This window comes from Sturnira hondurensis, unplaced genomic scaffold, assembly GCF_014824575.4.
Source record: "Sturnira hondurensis isolate 20B ecotype Veracruz unplaced genomic scaffold, ASM1482457v3 Scaffold0013994, whole genome shotgun sequence".
NCBI classification, from domain to species: domain Eukaryota; kingdom Metazoa; phylum Chordata; class Mammalia; order Chiroptera; family Phyllostomidae; genus Sturnira; species Sturnira hondurensis.
This window is the reverse complement of record NW_028086625.1, coordinates 1,509,318-1,523,722: the sequence shown is the minus strand read 5'-3', so window position 1 is coordinate 1,523,722 and position 14,405 is coordinate 1,509,318. Positions and strand designations below refer to the sequence as shown.

The 14,405-nt window shown below is 48.9% G+C and overlaps 1 protein-coding gene across 2 annotated transcripts; it reads right to left on the bottom strand.

Annotated features, from left to right (window-relative positions):
- Positions 1-12: 12 nt before the first annotated feature.
- Positions 13-12,869, bottom strand: CCDC22 (CCC complex scaffolding subunit CCDC22). 2 transcript variants are annotated; one of them, XM_037062482.1, is made up of 17 exons: positions 12,637-12,867; positions 11,367-11,544; positions 6,581-6,713; positions 5,706-5,812; positions 5,494-5,560; positions 5,225-5,403; positions 3,819-4,013; positions 3,182-3,244; positions 2,977-3,096; positions 2,267-2,386; positions 2,060-2,176; positions 1,854-1,955; positions 1,663-1,770; positions 1,295-1,390; positions 973-1,032; positions 816-890; positions 13-372 (listed from the first exon to the last, which is right to left on the bottom strand). In XM_037062482.1, the coding sequence occupies exons 1-17, from the start codon at positions 12,684-12,686 to the stop codon at positions 259-261; spliced, it is 1,884 nt and encodes a 627-aa protein (XP_036918377.1). In that variant the 5' UTR covers positions 12,687-12,867; the 3' UTR covers positions 13-258. The 2 variants fall into 2 exon arrangements, with proteins under 2 accessions (XP_036918377.1, XP_036918378.1); XM_037062483.1 differs by lacking the exon at positions 1,295-1,390 and having other exon boundaries at positions 12,637-12,869.
- Between the last annotated feature and the right edge of the window lie 1,536 nt (positions 12,870-14,405).

Here is a 14,405-nt window from a genome sequence, read left to right as displayed (position 1 = left end):
CTCAGCTTAGACTACTGACAGAGTCCCTCATTTATTTGGGATCCAAGGCCCCAACCCTCAGTATCCTCCCCAATAAACTGCAGCCAAGCTCCCACTTTCTGGATGTTTGCCCCAGATAAGGGTTGGGGTCAAGTGGGCAGGAGTCACCACAGTAGGAGGGACTTGGCAGCAAACACAAGACAAGCGCTTGGTCGTCGCCTCCAACACCCCAAATCCCTGCTGAAGCCCGGGGTGGGGGAGACCTCTGCCTGGAGCCCCTCAGGTCTCACGGACCCGACCCAGGAGGCCCGCGTTCTCCTGGCGAAGTGCCCGGTAGTCCTCTTGAATCTTCTCCAGGTTGCTGAGGGTCTTCTTGCCCATCTCCATCTCGATCTAAGGAACATGAATCACATCCCTGCAGCGAACATGGCCTCTTTCCCAGGCCCTGCTCACCACCCACTCTGTTACAGGCACTCAGGGCCCTTCCTGGGCTCCTCCCACCCAACCTCTGACAGCAGCCTGCTCTGTCCCACTGCCAGGCCTGTGCACATGCTGCTCCTACACCTACAGCGTTGTTTGCTATGTAGCAGGATTACCCACCACATACTCAAGCTGAAGCCTCTGCCAATGGCCCTGGGAGGCAGGCATACAAACCATCGGGACAGAATCTGGAACTCAGAGTAGGCCACTTGACTGTTCCAGGTCAAGTGCATGGCTAAGGGGCAAGGCAGAGACTCCAGCCACAAGCTGTGTATGGTTCCATAGCCTGTCTTGGCACAAACCAGGGAGCTGTCCCCTGGCCTGCCTTGGTTTTCCCTCCCACCCCTACACCTCACCTGCTCCTCAAGGTCTCGAACCTCCCGCATGATAGTGCCTGTGTCCTCAATGGTTTGGATGAGCTGGCTGCAGTTCTAGGGACAGTAGGAAGAAAAGACTTGCACTCCAAACTGGCTCCTCCCAAAGCAGCCCCTGAGGCATGCTTCCCCCACTCACCTCATGCAAGGCAGCTAGATACTTGTAGGCCTTCCGAACAGCATCATCTTTCTTGGCATCCTGACCAGACAGAAAGGACCTCAAATGTATCAGTAGGATGCCCCTACCCCCCACCCCACCCCCTACACACCACCTCCAGGAACCCACAAGGCCACCCTCTTCCACCCCCATGACTTCATCCTCCATGGAGCAAAGCCAGGCCCCAGCATCAGTGTACCTACAAGTCTCACACAGGGCCCAGGCCAAGTCAGCCCATAAGCAGATGGGCAGGCAGCAGCCCAGCCCCACACCACCCCTCTATCTGGCCCCGTCTGCCTCACACCTTGAACACAAGTTCATCAGTCACCGCAAATGTCCGGTCCAGCTTCCCAGTCAGAGAGTTGATTTCCTTCTGAAGCTCCTTTGTGTCAGACAAGATCTGGCAGAGATCAGGGCCATGAGCCTATGTCTGGGGTGGGAGGGCTGACCAACTAAGGGCATTCATGTGCATGCACTCACATCCAGACAGGGCCTATGTCAGTGTGTCAGGGGTGGCTGGAGTGGACTGTGTGGGACTGTTCTGGGTCATGGTGTGGCCAGATAGCTCTGCCTATCAGAGGGCCTGAGGTCCCTATGTGGCCATGCTATACACATTTGCCCTTTGGACATGTCTGCCCATGTGACCCACCCTCTAAGACCATGGCAGCATACCTTAGTAATCTCTTCCTTCTGCTTCCGGATGTTGCCCACTATCTCCAGGATACGCTGGGTATAGGCCAGCCTGGACACGTCTCTGGGCAGGGTCTCCAGCTCAGACACCTAAGTAGAGACACAGCAGACACTCCCCCAGGACCCATACCTGTTGCACTCTGAGCCACCCAGGGCCCTGGCATGGGCCTTACCAGCTGCTTGTAGACCTCCTCTTTCCTGCGGGCCTCCTCAGCAGCTGCCCGAACACTCTGGTGCAGCTCTTGAATCTCTGCCAGCCGTCGAGAAGATTCCAGCTGCCAGGACCCCATGGGTACAGGGCAGTGAGCAAAGCACAGGGATGGCCCCCTAGGAAGACACCAAACCTGCCCCACCCACAGCCCAGGACCCCACCACCTACCTCTCTGCAATCCTGAAGCTTTCGTAGATGGCGGTATTCAGCAAGGAGAGGGACCCGGTGCTTTTCCCACTGGCCCGCCAGATGGATGACCCGCTGGGCACTGCTCTCTACCACAAGCTGGGGGAATGGTGGTAGGAGGGTACATGTCATACAGGCTGGGCCCTTCCACCTCTGACCCTCCTGGTCCAGCCCCAGTACCAGCCCTACCTGCAGCTTGGCAAGGTTGGCAACCCCGTCTGGCAGCAGCTCCACCGCCCGGCTCTTTAGGCGCAGGGCCTGCTCCCTCTCCGCTGTGCTGAGCTCACTCTGCCGACACTTGGCCTCCACCTGGTACCCCAGGACTCTCAATATCAGTCAGTGGGAGAGCTCAAATACACACCACAGGCTGCCAGCCCACACTGAGCCTGGAAAGCCCTGGCCTAGCCCAAGCCCCCATAGATGATGACATATCCCTCTGGCCCCTATGGACTTCTTGACCCCCTTCTGATATTGACAGAGACCTATAAGCACCAATGGGCACCCAGAGGCCCCTATGATGTCTCCAGCTCCACACTTACCCCCAGAGGCCCTGATGAGCCCCATAAGCTCCTGCCCGTACAGATCCATCATGCCCCACAGATGCCCAGAAATGCCCACAAACCTCCTGAATCTCACAGACATCCACAAGGCCTGACTAATGCCCACAGGCACCTTTCACCCCTACAGGTCCACCAAGCCCTGCAACCATACATCCCCCTGACACCCCCATTGATTCTCCTGAACTCTCAAGAACCCCACGTATCCCCCAAAGGCCCTCATGAACCCTTATGACATCTGCAGACCTCTACTGAGTACCTCTCATCCCTCTCAAGTCCCCCAAAGCCCTCTAGGCTAGACTTGTGACCTGACCCCAGATGGCATCCCCTCTACCACCCCACCTGCGCAAGGCCGATTCCCAGGGTCTTCATGTTGGCTTCAACCTCTTCAATGTTGCGATTCACTCCCTCTAGCTGCTCCTGAAGGGCCTCCAGCTCCTGCTCCTGAGCTGCCCATGTGTCCTGAGAGGAACAGGCCAGTCAGGGTGGGGATGTCACACCCAGTAGACAGGCAAGGGCACAGGACACCCCTTACTGCTCCACTCACCTGTTCAGGCCACCGGGAGGTGGCTGGCACATCTGACACCTGGGCTGCTTGGGCCTCGGGCTCCTGGAGGAGGGAGAGGGGAGCATCCTCGTTGTTGAAGAAGGCCTTGCCCCTCATAGCCCAGCCTAAACACCCCCAAAAAGTACTCTTCTAACACCATACCTATGCCCACTCAACTGCTAATGACTACCAGGCTGTGACTATATGAGGATCAAGAAATTCTATGTGGCCTCAGACTAGAATATTTGTTCATAAAGAAACCTCCCTGATCCTGACAGCTTCTGCTCACCTGGCCCATCTCTGAAGCCCCAACTTTCCATGAGAAGGATGAGTGCCCCTCTGGGTGACCATCCAAGGAGAGAAGATATACCCGGAGAAAACTTCCTGAGGAAGCTTGGAGTTTGCATAATGAACACTCCTCTACCCCTACGTGGTTCCCACCCCTCAACCCTTTCTCCATTGAAGTCCCTGAGAAGCCAGTGGACCCCTCTGGATACTAGTTCCTAGTGCGGAGAGGCCACATCTGGTGGGAACATAGGCACCTGTATGGATAAAGGATGGTGTTTGTACATAAAGCAACCCTCCAAGCCAGTCTTGGCCCCATCAACATGCCCAATATCCATGCAGTCCCACCCACCAGACAGAAGGTGAACTTCTCTGAATGTGTGAAGCGAGAGCCCTTAGGAACACCAGTTTTGGTCCCAGCACCCCAGGCCTGCAGCAGCTCTCCTAGGTCTCGGGCTTGTGGAGAGGGACCCAGCTGTCCCCACGTCTGACGCAGATACTCAGCCAGGTGCTTCTGCAGCCGCTGCCTCTGAGCCCGCCTATCCTCCTGAAAACAGAGGGTAAGGTAAAAAGGTCAGGTATAGGGGCCCCCTGATCACCCCAGGCCCTGCTTCCTCCAGGGAGCCACGTGACAAGGTGCTACTGACAAATCACACCCTCCAGCCTCTCCCAACAAGGGGGCACTGGACCGGCTCTCTTGGCAGGTCCAAATCAGAGAATGACACAGAAAGAACATGCGGGGACAGAGCAGAGACAGAGTCAGAGGTGCTGAGCGAAGAAGGAGGTGGAGGCAGAGAGTGGAAGTGAGAGAGAGATACAAGAACAGGAGCAGTTTGAGGACAGCAGAGGAAATCTGATTATGAATGGTGCTAAGAGATCACTGTTAATTTTGTGAAGTATGAAATGGCCCAGGTGTTACATTAAAAAGTGAATGTCCTTATGAGTTAAGAGACATATGCTTAAGCATTCAGAGTTGAAATGACAAGTCTGAGATTTGCTTTAAAGTGAAAATGAAAAAAAAAGTTGGAAGAGACTAGATGAAGAAAGATTAGTACAATGCTTATAGTTGAAGGTAGGTGACAGGTACATAGGACTCATTAGAATGTTATGTCTACCTCTGTGTTTGAAATTTTCTGTAAGTTTAAAAAAGACAGAAATAAAGATGGAACACATGGCAGTCGGGGAGTGGAGCGAGACAGTAAGACAGTTGCAGGGGTGGGCAGAGGAGCCAGATACAGGTAGACAGAGTGGCAGAGACACAGCACAGAAATGAGGAAACAGGAGTGAGAAACAGGGGCAGCAAAACCACAGAATGAGAAAGTGGCCAGAAGAAATAACACAGAAATCTTGAGACAGAAGAAATAACCATTACAGACAATGGCAGAGACAAAGAAAGAGTGAGAGCATCAGGGGTGAAAAGAAGGTAGGAGAAACAGGGAGGATGGAAGGAGATCCTGATTGTTCTGGCTGCTAGGAACCTCGTGCACGTTTTCCAGTCAAACACAGAGAGCACTACTGCCACCCGTATCTTAAAACAGAAAACTGAGATTGTGATGATATCGACTTGTCCGAAGTCCACAGCCTTTCTGACTCCAATGTTCTTGCAGATGGGGAGCCAAGTAGATGCGTGAAGAGGGGAGATGATGAAAGAGAGAGACAAAGTAGGAAAAGGAGAAGGGCAGGGGGCCAATGGGAGATAGAATGGGAGCAACGATAAGCAGCGACCTCCAAAGCAGGGAGCCAAGCATTGGGCAGCACCTGGGTAGGAAGGCGAGACGTCCTGTGGACCCAGTCCTTGTCACCAGGGTGGTCCCGGCCTGTGTGCTGGCAGAGCTGAATGGCATGGCATTCGAGGAGCGAGGCCACCCTCCCAGCAGGATGAGGTGCCTGGGTTGGGACTGGCAGTAACAGGGAACTTGCCTGGAACTCTCGGGACTCTGGAAGCAGGAACAGAGTCAGCCAGCTCTCCCACCTCACCACGCGCCTCTACCTTTCCCCTCAGCACCTCCCCACAGTCCCACACTCACCTCCTTTGGAACTCAACTCAGGCATGACCAGTCTACTGGCATGGAAAGGCTTCTGGGGGGCTGAGCCCTGGTAGGAAAACAGAATCAGAGCCTCTAGGATGAATTGTGATAGGAAGCACTGGTGGGAGGGGGCCAAAAACCTGAGCACCCAGATGAGGACAAGGAAAACCAGGTAAAAACAAGCAAAGATCAACATGTGTTGGGGGTCCCACCTGGAGGCGCTGCAGCTTAGGAGTGCGAAGGAGGGGTGGAACCCAGGGCAGAGCCAGCTGGTCCCTAATGTGGCTCCCAATAGCTCGGAGAAGGACAGCTGAGTCACCTATGGGGGGAGAGGAGGGAGCGTCAATCAGGTGACAATGCCACAACTCCAAAAATACAGACTATGGGAAAGCAGCCATCTCTCCCTGACCCCCCTCGCAGAGATACATATTTATCTAGCTATCAAACTCACACTCAGTCATTCAATAAATACTCACTGAGTACCTACTATGTGCCAGTCACTACTCTAGACTCTCAGGTTATCTCGGTGAACAAAAATGATAAAGATCCTGCCTTCCTGGAGCCAGCAGGCTGGTAGAGGAGATCATGACTAATGTCAAAAGGACAATACAGAAAACTGTCAGGTAGTGATAGGAAAGGATAAGGACTGTTGAGAGGAGGATGTCATTTTAAACAAGGCAGTCCGAGAGAGGCCTCCCTGAGGTGACATGTGACCAGAAACCAAGAGACTATCTCAGGGGAGAACAATCCAACAAATACAAAGGCCCTGGGGCTGGAGTGCACCTGGCATATGTGAGGGCCATCAAGGAGGCCAGAGGCCGTAGAGTAGGTGAGGGGGAACAGGGCAGGAGGTAAGACAGAGAGGGCCCTCCCAGCACCAACTCACCACCTGGTTCAGCCCAAGTCCCAGTCCCTTCCCCATGCTCTGCATCCCCTCCCCCAATCCTCCCACCTAGGTCTTCTGAAGACACATACCCTCACCTCCTATCTGGCAACCTCTTTACCATTTCTACCTCTCTCAGCCCCTATAACACCCAGGAATGCCACCCTCTCCCCTTGCCCTCACCTTGCCCCAGGTACCCCATACCTGCAGGCTGGTCTGCGTCCTCAGAGGCATCAGTAGGCAGACGCTCAGCCAAGAAGAGAAGCAGGTCCCGGAGATCAGGCTCACTGGGGTAGAGGAAGTTCTGATAGCCAAGCTCCAAAGGGTAGCCCAGGTCCTGGGGGTTGGGGAGGGGGCCCCTATCAACCAGGCAGGCAGGCTGCTCCTGCCCTGGGAGCCCTGGGCCTAGACCCTAAATGCTCCCACTCTCTTACCAGCCAGCACCCTCCCAACCTCTCCTTGGCTCCTCAAGGCCTCTAGGCCTCTGCAGGAGGGGCCGCACAGTGGTTCTAGTCAATGTTACAGAGAGCAAGAAATAAGATTAAAGCTCTAGACTTTCTAACTATGGCTCAAAATCCAAAGATCATAAAAGAGAAAATGGGTATTTCTGAATACATGAAAAAAAATAAAAATTTTAAAGGAAAAATATAATAAGCCAAGTCAAAAGAGTAATGACAAGCTGGGAAAAAAATATTTGGAACTCATACCATAGTGAATAAAATGCTTAAAATTAAACAAGAAAAAAAGACCAACAATGCGACAGAAAAACAGGGAAAAGGTAAGAACAAAGTTTACTGAAAAAACAATGAAAACATCCCTTAAACATATGGAAATATGTCCAGCCTTGGAGATAAACGAGAGACATGAATTGAAGGAACACTGAGAGACTTCGCACAAGCATCTAATCCAGGACAACCTGACGCTATTCCTGGGATGTGCACTGGGAGGGAGATACTATCACTAAGGCAGTGTTCCTGCCCCAAACCTGAATGTACTCATGAGAAAACACTCAGAGCAATTCAGACTGTGGTGCGTTTCAGGATACAATCCGCCTGAACACTTCAAAAACATTTGTCATCAGAAAAGAAACAAAGAAGGGCCCTGGCTGGCGTAGCTCAGTGGATTGAGCGCGGGCCTGCGAACCAGACGGTCGCGGTTCAATTCCCAGTCAGGGCACATTTCTGGGTTGCAGGCCGGTTCCTTGCAGGCTAACTACCAGCAGGGGACGCACAAAAGGCAACCATACATTGATGTTTCTCTCCCTCTCTCCTTCCCCTCTAAAGATAAATAAATAAATAAAATCTTTAAAAAAAAGAGAAAGAAACAAAGAAACAAATGCAAAGGAGGACTATTGATATTTAAGATTACAGATGTAACAATGAAATAAAATGTAATCCCTGATTAGACTCTGTAGTTAAAAAAATAACCATAAGAGATACTTTTGTTACAAGTGGGGAAATCTAACCACTGCTGGACCTTAGATACTATAAAATTGCATGGATGTGATCATAGTATTGTGGTTATGATGAAGAATGTCCTTTTGCTTAGAAGAGGCATACTCAGTTTTAGGTGTGAAATGTCATGATGTAAACCACTTTCAAGTGGCTCAGCAAAAAGAGCATGTATGTATATATGTATATGTAGGTGTGTATATGTTTATATAGAGAGAAAAGAATTGAGCAAAATGTTACAATGCAGGAAGCTAGGAGAAGGGTAAAAAGGTATTCACTGTTCTATTTACATTTGAAAATTTTTTCAAGGTACAAAGCCAGGGAGGAAAAAACTACACTGACATACCATTTCTTACTTACTGAATGGGGGGGAAAAATCCAAAAACCTGACAATACACTCAGTGGGAGAGGGTGTGAAGAAACAGACATTCTCTCATATATTGTTGGTGGGAATGCAAACTTAAAGTCCCAGTGAGGGTGAACTGGCAAACTCTAACCAAACTACATATGCACTTACCCTTCCACCCAGCAATCCTACTTCTAAGAGTTTACCATGAAGATATGCCTCCAACAATTTAAGAATATATATGCACAAGATTATTCCTTACAGCATTCTTTGCAAAATGTTGGAAACTCCCTAAATGTCCGAGCACAGAAGAGTGCTTGAATAAACTCTGGTACACACATACAATGGACTACTATACAGCTGTAAAAAAGGAAAACTGTTAAGATCTCTACTATTTGACATGAAATTATTTCCAGGATATACTCTTAGGTTAAAAAAAGGCTAAGAAGCTAGGTATATGCTTTCTTTTGTATAAGAAATAGGGAAATAGAATATATATTCACATTTGCTTATATCTGCATTTTAAAAAACTAAAAAGATACACGAGAAACTAATCAAAGTAATTCCCTTATAGCAGACAGGTGGAGGTCATGGGGTGAATGGGTGGGTGTGTGAGTAAGATGTCCCAAGGTATCACACTGTTTCTGCCACACCACGGCGGGCTCTTCTACTCTCTTAGCAGTAAATTACCATTTACGTAGTTCACAATTTTTTATATTAACATATCCCTGTTTAAACTATTGCTGGGGTTTCTGCCTTTAGACTGGACCCTGATTAATAACATAATCTACCCAAAACAATAAATATTTTTTAAAAAAGAGATTACAAGCTTTGGAGTAAAAAATATCAAAGTTGAAATCCAGCCTGTGCTACTTCCAGGCTATAAGGCCTTGGACTGGTTATTTAACCCCTAGAAACTCAGTTTTCTAGCTGTAAAATAGGGCTGATAGTTCTTCCTCTATGTGGCTGTTTTAGGGGATAGAAGGGCCCATCGGGGTTCTGGGTAGGGACTGGAAAATGGGCCCAGAAAGAAAGCCTTTTAGTGCCAGAGTTGCTGTTAGTCTGAAGCTGCATGGATTCTGAAATCAGACTCTTCTTAATTCATATCTAAGTTTTGCCTCTTACCAACTGTGTGACCTCAGGCAAATCACTTAACCTCTCTGAGCTTCACTTTCCTCATCTGAAAAAAAAAAAAGGATATCAAGAATACCTACCTCAGAAAGTTGTCGTGAGAATTAAATGAGTTTAACACCATTTTACCACAGTGCCTAGCACAAAGTATACACTCAGAAAACATCATGATTACACACATATGTGTGTACTGGTTCACAACGTAAGACATATTTATTTTGGAGGGTCACAGTCAAAAAAGTGTGAAAACCACTGGCTTTTAAGCTACTTCACTTTGAGTTTTTTCCAACACCTGCAATCAAAAAGTTGTGACTGATACAGAAACTCATTCCAGGGGTGGGGTGTGTGAAGTGACAGTCATAAAATATGGAGGTGGCTGAGTCACAGACAACGGTGGCAGGAATAGGGCATAGGAAGAGGCAGATGCCAGAGGGTGGCAGTGCTGAGCCAAGGTGGGCTCCAGGGGCAGCTCGCAACTGGATTAAGAGACACCCTTTCTGCTTGCTGTGGACACACTGAGGCTCAGGGGCCAGACCGTCCCAGGAACTGAACTCTTGATCACTGAAAAAGCCATACTCTCAACCTCACACTAAATTTAGTGTGAGCAAAAGTAAGTCAACATCAAGTCCGGTGGGACTCAGCACTGAGAGAAGAGAGGAACAGAGAACTGGGGAAGCTGGTCTCCTCAGATTTTCCTTAACATCTCCCACTATGCACTCTCCTTGCCAAGCAGAGGACATAACTTCCCCTTTATCGAGTGCCATCCTTGAGAATACAGCCCTGGGCTAGGGGACAGTCTGCCTCATAATGCTACCAAGACCCCCAACCAGAAAAATTTGAGAACTTCTGAGAGATAAGTGAGCCTGAGAACTAAGGGATGGGCAGAGCCCTGAGGCTTATTGCTAAGAGACAGACACTGCACAAGCAAGGTCCAAATTCAAGAAACCTGACCATGCTGTCTCCTAGGTCCAGGTGGAAGTGTTCACTGTAGTTATTCTATTGGCCCTCTACCACCAATACTGAGTATACCGGACTGACATTCACTCTGCAGCCACAGGATGCTGGAATGCAAGCAGTCAAACCAGGCCTACCCAATAATAGTAATGCCGCTTACACAAGGCTTATTATAATCCAGGTTTTCATATGGTAACACATTTTTAATCCTTATAGCAACTCTATGAGGTAGGTATAATTTTTACACCTATTTTACACATAAGGAAACTTAGGCCAAAAGAAATTAAGAGACTGGCCCAAAGTCACCAAGCTAGTGAACCAGGAGAAATGACATTACTGGGAGCCCTTGGATTAGTAACAGGACACAGGTCTGTACTGCAAAGGTGTGTACATCAGAAGGCACATTAGCCAGATGGAGACAGTTGTGCAATTATTCTCATGAGAGGCAGGATATGTGTGGCTGCCACAGGGCAGAGTACAGTGTTAGTGCAGACCCACTGTCTTCAGTTAACCACCATATCTTCATTTGGGTAATGATCCCCCCCACCCACTCCATGTGATTCCAAACAGCCAATCATAGTGCCCTATGGATGACCAGGTGATAAGGGTGGACCAATCTGAATACATAGTGATTAATTTAGGAATGACCCCTCCTCCCCCCCCCCCCCCCCCCCTCCCNAGGAATGACCCCTCCTCCCCCTCCCCCCTCCCCCCTCCCCCCTCCCCCCCCTTCCCGAGAACCAAGGAGGGCCTTTTCTAAAACTGGGAAATGGATACTAGAGTGGGGGAAATTCTTGGCATTAAGCTGAAAATACAGGAGCCAAGGGCAGCCCAGGCACAAACTAGATCAACTCTTTTAATGCTCATAACAACCTGAATTTTGTCACTTCAGTTTCACAGATGAGGAAATTAAGGTCCACAAGGGACCAGTTAATAGTGGTGCAGTGAAGATATCAACTAGTCAGGCAGTTTGACCAGAGAGCCAGCAGCCTTCATGTTAAGCCACAAAGGGAGGTGGCAGAGAGGAAAGGCAAGAGTTTCAAAGGAGCTTGGTGACTCTGTGAAGGAGGAAGGAAGAGGCTGTGTGCACTGGGAGGAGGGCACTCACCATGCAGGCCTGAGCCAGGCTCATGGCCAGGCGGAAACGAGCAGACATGGCGAGAGGCAGCAGGGGGCTGAGGCCAGAGCCCACAGCAGGGTTGATCACACGAAGGCAGCAGACAACAGCTTCTACAACCAGCTCAGTGGTGAAGGCTCGCAGGGTCTGCACTTCTGGAGGAACTGCCCTGAAGGAAAAAGGGGACAAGCTTAACGTGGGGAGCAGTCAGAAAACAGGGATCAGGCTGGACTGTGCTGCCTTCTGGAAGCCCTAGTACTGGGGTGGGGAAGAGGAGAATGTCCACAGTTCAGACAGGTCCCAGGTATTGATAAATGTGATTTTCATTTGGAAAACTAAGAACTGAGGATGTCTCCAGGTCTTAAGAACTTGGTGTAGGAGAACAGCGGATGGAAGGGAACTGAGTTGAGAAAATCTCAAATTTCCCTATGCCTAAAAGGCTCCAAATTTCTGGGGTCTGGGAAGGGCAAAGGGCCTATTGTGCAATGATCTCTGAGATTATGTGTCCCCAGATAATCATGTTCCCTTAATGTTAGGGGACCCTAAATATTGAGCTGCTTGAGTTTTGAGACTATAGGTTGGGAGGTTGGGGTTTTCAGAAGTTCCAAGTGTCAGAATTCATGAATTCAATATCTCTACACTAGGTGGATATTAAGACCACCTAGTTTTAAGCAATCCTGAAATCAGGCTCCCTACATGTTGGTATCCTGGGTTTTTAGAGCCCTCAAATGCAGGAGTCCCATGTATCTGGGTCGCCCAGCATTGAGTCCACCAGATTTTAGGGTCCTGGGGTTTTAAAATCTCCAGATGTGGGAAACTGGGTTTGAAGTTCCCCAAATATCCAGCCCCATGGTTTTTTGGGGAGTCCCTGAGTGCTAGGGTCCTGGGGTTTTAAGTTCCCCGGTTCTCAGGATACAGGTGTCTCAGAATCTCCAGGTATCAGGGTCCCAGGGTAGTGAACTCGAGATCCACAGATTTCAGAGTCCCGGATCTTTAAGTCCCAAGGTTTTAACATGTCAAGGTGTCTGGATCCTTGACTTTGGGGTTTACCAAACGTCGAGTTTGGGAGGCCCCTATATGTCACTCTGTGTGTGTGTGCGCGCGCGCGCGCGTGTGTGTAAGGGGAATGGGGCTTTAGGATCCTGCAAGTTGGATCCCTGGATGTCAAGGTCCAGAGTTTTAAGGTTCCCGGGTGACTGGGTCCGGAGTTTTGGAGTCCCGGATATGGGCATTCCGGGGTGGGCGGGGGCTGTGTCCTTACGTGCCGGCCTGGCGCAGGGAATGGATGAGAATTCGGTCTGCCTCCTCCATGGTGAAGCTATGTCCGGGTCTGGGGCTAGGTCCAGGGCCGGGTCCCAAGCAATCGAAGAAGAGAAGAAGAGAGGCGCAGCTCTTGAAACCCAGCTCGGAGCCCCAGGTCCAAGGAGTGTCACGGGCTGCCACCGGAGAGCCGGGAAGTGTAGTTTCGATGGCGAGTGCAGGGCGTTCTGGTGCGGATGTGGGCGCAGGCGTGGATTAGCAATGGCTGCTAGGAGTTGTAGTTCTTCCGCCTACATTCTAGTGGGCACTTCCAAGCGTGCAACGAAATATAGCTTGTGTATGTGCGCGCGCAAGTGTGTTTTGCGTGTGTGTGTGTGTGTGTGTGTGTATGTCTTGGGAGGGCGGGACGGCGAGTGACTTCTTGACTCATTCATTTAAGGCGGCATTCATCTTCTAGATTGTAGAAGTGTACGGACGCAGGGACATTAGCACCTAAAGTGTCTGGGACTGAGTCTCAGCTCTTTTGCTCAAGTGTTTAGCTCAGCTTGCTAGATGTGCAATAGTGGGTAGGTTAAATAACTTCCCTGTTTTAGTTTCTTCGTCTGTAAAATGGGGCTACAGTAGTCTTCCCACCCTCATGCATGGTTTCACTTTCTGCTGTTTCAGTTACCCGAGATTAACAGCCATCAGAAAATATTAAGTGGAAAATTCCAGAAATAAATAATTCATGAGTTTTAAATTGCACACCATTCTGAGTAGCATGATGAACTCTTGGGCCACCCATCTCCATCCCCCTCCCCTTCCCCCCACCCACGCGAATCACCTTTTTTTCGCTGTGTATGCTACCTGCCTATTAGTCACTTAGTAGCCTTCTCATTTTCAGAAACATTGTTGCAGTATCGCACTGCTTGTGTTCAGGTAACCCTTATTTTAAATGTGCAAGAGTAGCAATGCTGGGAATTCAGATATGCCAAAAAGAAGGCATAAAGTGTTTCCTTTAAGTGAAAAGATATGTATGCATAGGAAAAAAACAGTCTATCTAGGGTTCAGTACCATCTGTTCTTTCAGTCATACACTGGAGGTGTTGGAATGTACCTCCATGCGTAAGAGGGGAACTACTGTATCTGCTTCCTAGGATTAAAACGAATTAACTCATGTAAAGCACGTTGTAATATGTGCCTGGTGCATAATAAAGAAAAGAGTATGTAAGTTGTAGTTACTACACACCCATGCATTCAATAAATGCTGTTATACATATGTATACACTCCAAAGAACGATTACACAGTAGCCATCCATAAAACCATCATTCATTAAAAAGGACCACCCTGTCTCCACTGCTCAGTAGTGCCATATATGTCATAAATCATAAATTATGAATAAACATATGTGGGGCTCAGGTTTGGAACTTTAATCTTTTTTAATTACTGTAGCTTTATAACAAGATAATATGCGATGTAGCAAATCCTCTCATCTTGTTCTTTATCAAAGAATTTTGGCTTTTCCAGGTCCTTTGTATATTGGTATATATTTTAGAATCATTTTGTCAAATTCCATGAAAAAGACTTTTGAGATTTTGTTTGAGATTGTGTTAAATCTCTAGATCATCTTGGGAAGAATTGACATCTTCACAATTTTCACTATTTCAATTAGTTAATTTAATATATCTCTCCACTTATGTTGGTCCCCCTTAAGCACTTGATATTACTTGATCATTTTTTGCATGGAGCTCTCACACATATATTGTGTTAAATCCATTCCTATGTACTTCA

What these genes read in the sequence shown, in the direction of transcription:
- CCDC22 (XM_037062482.1), bottom strand. Translation starts at nt 12,686, where the DNA reads ATGGAGGAGGCAGACCGAATTCTCATCCATTCCCTGCGCCAGGCCGGC. An exon ending in TGAGTTGAGTTCCAAAGGAG is followed by an intron (nt 5,404 to 5,493) that starts GTGAGTGTGGGA and finishes TCCTGCTTCCAG; the next exon opens with AGTCCCGAGAGTTCCAGGCA. An exon ending in AGAAGTTCACCTTCTGTCTG is followed by an intron (nt 3,245 to 3,818) that starts GTGGGTGGGACT and finishes TCCCTCCTCCAG; the next exon opens with GAGCCCGAGGCCCAAGCAGC.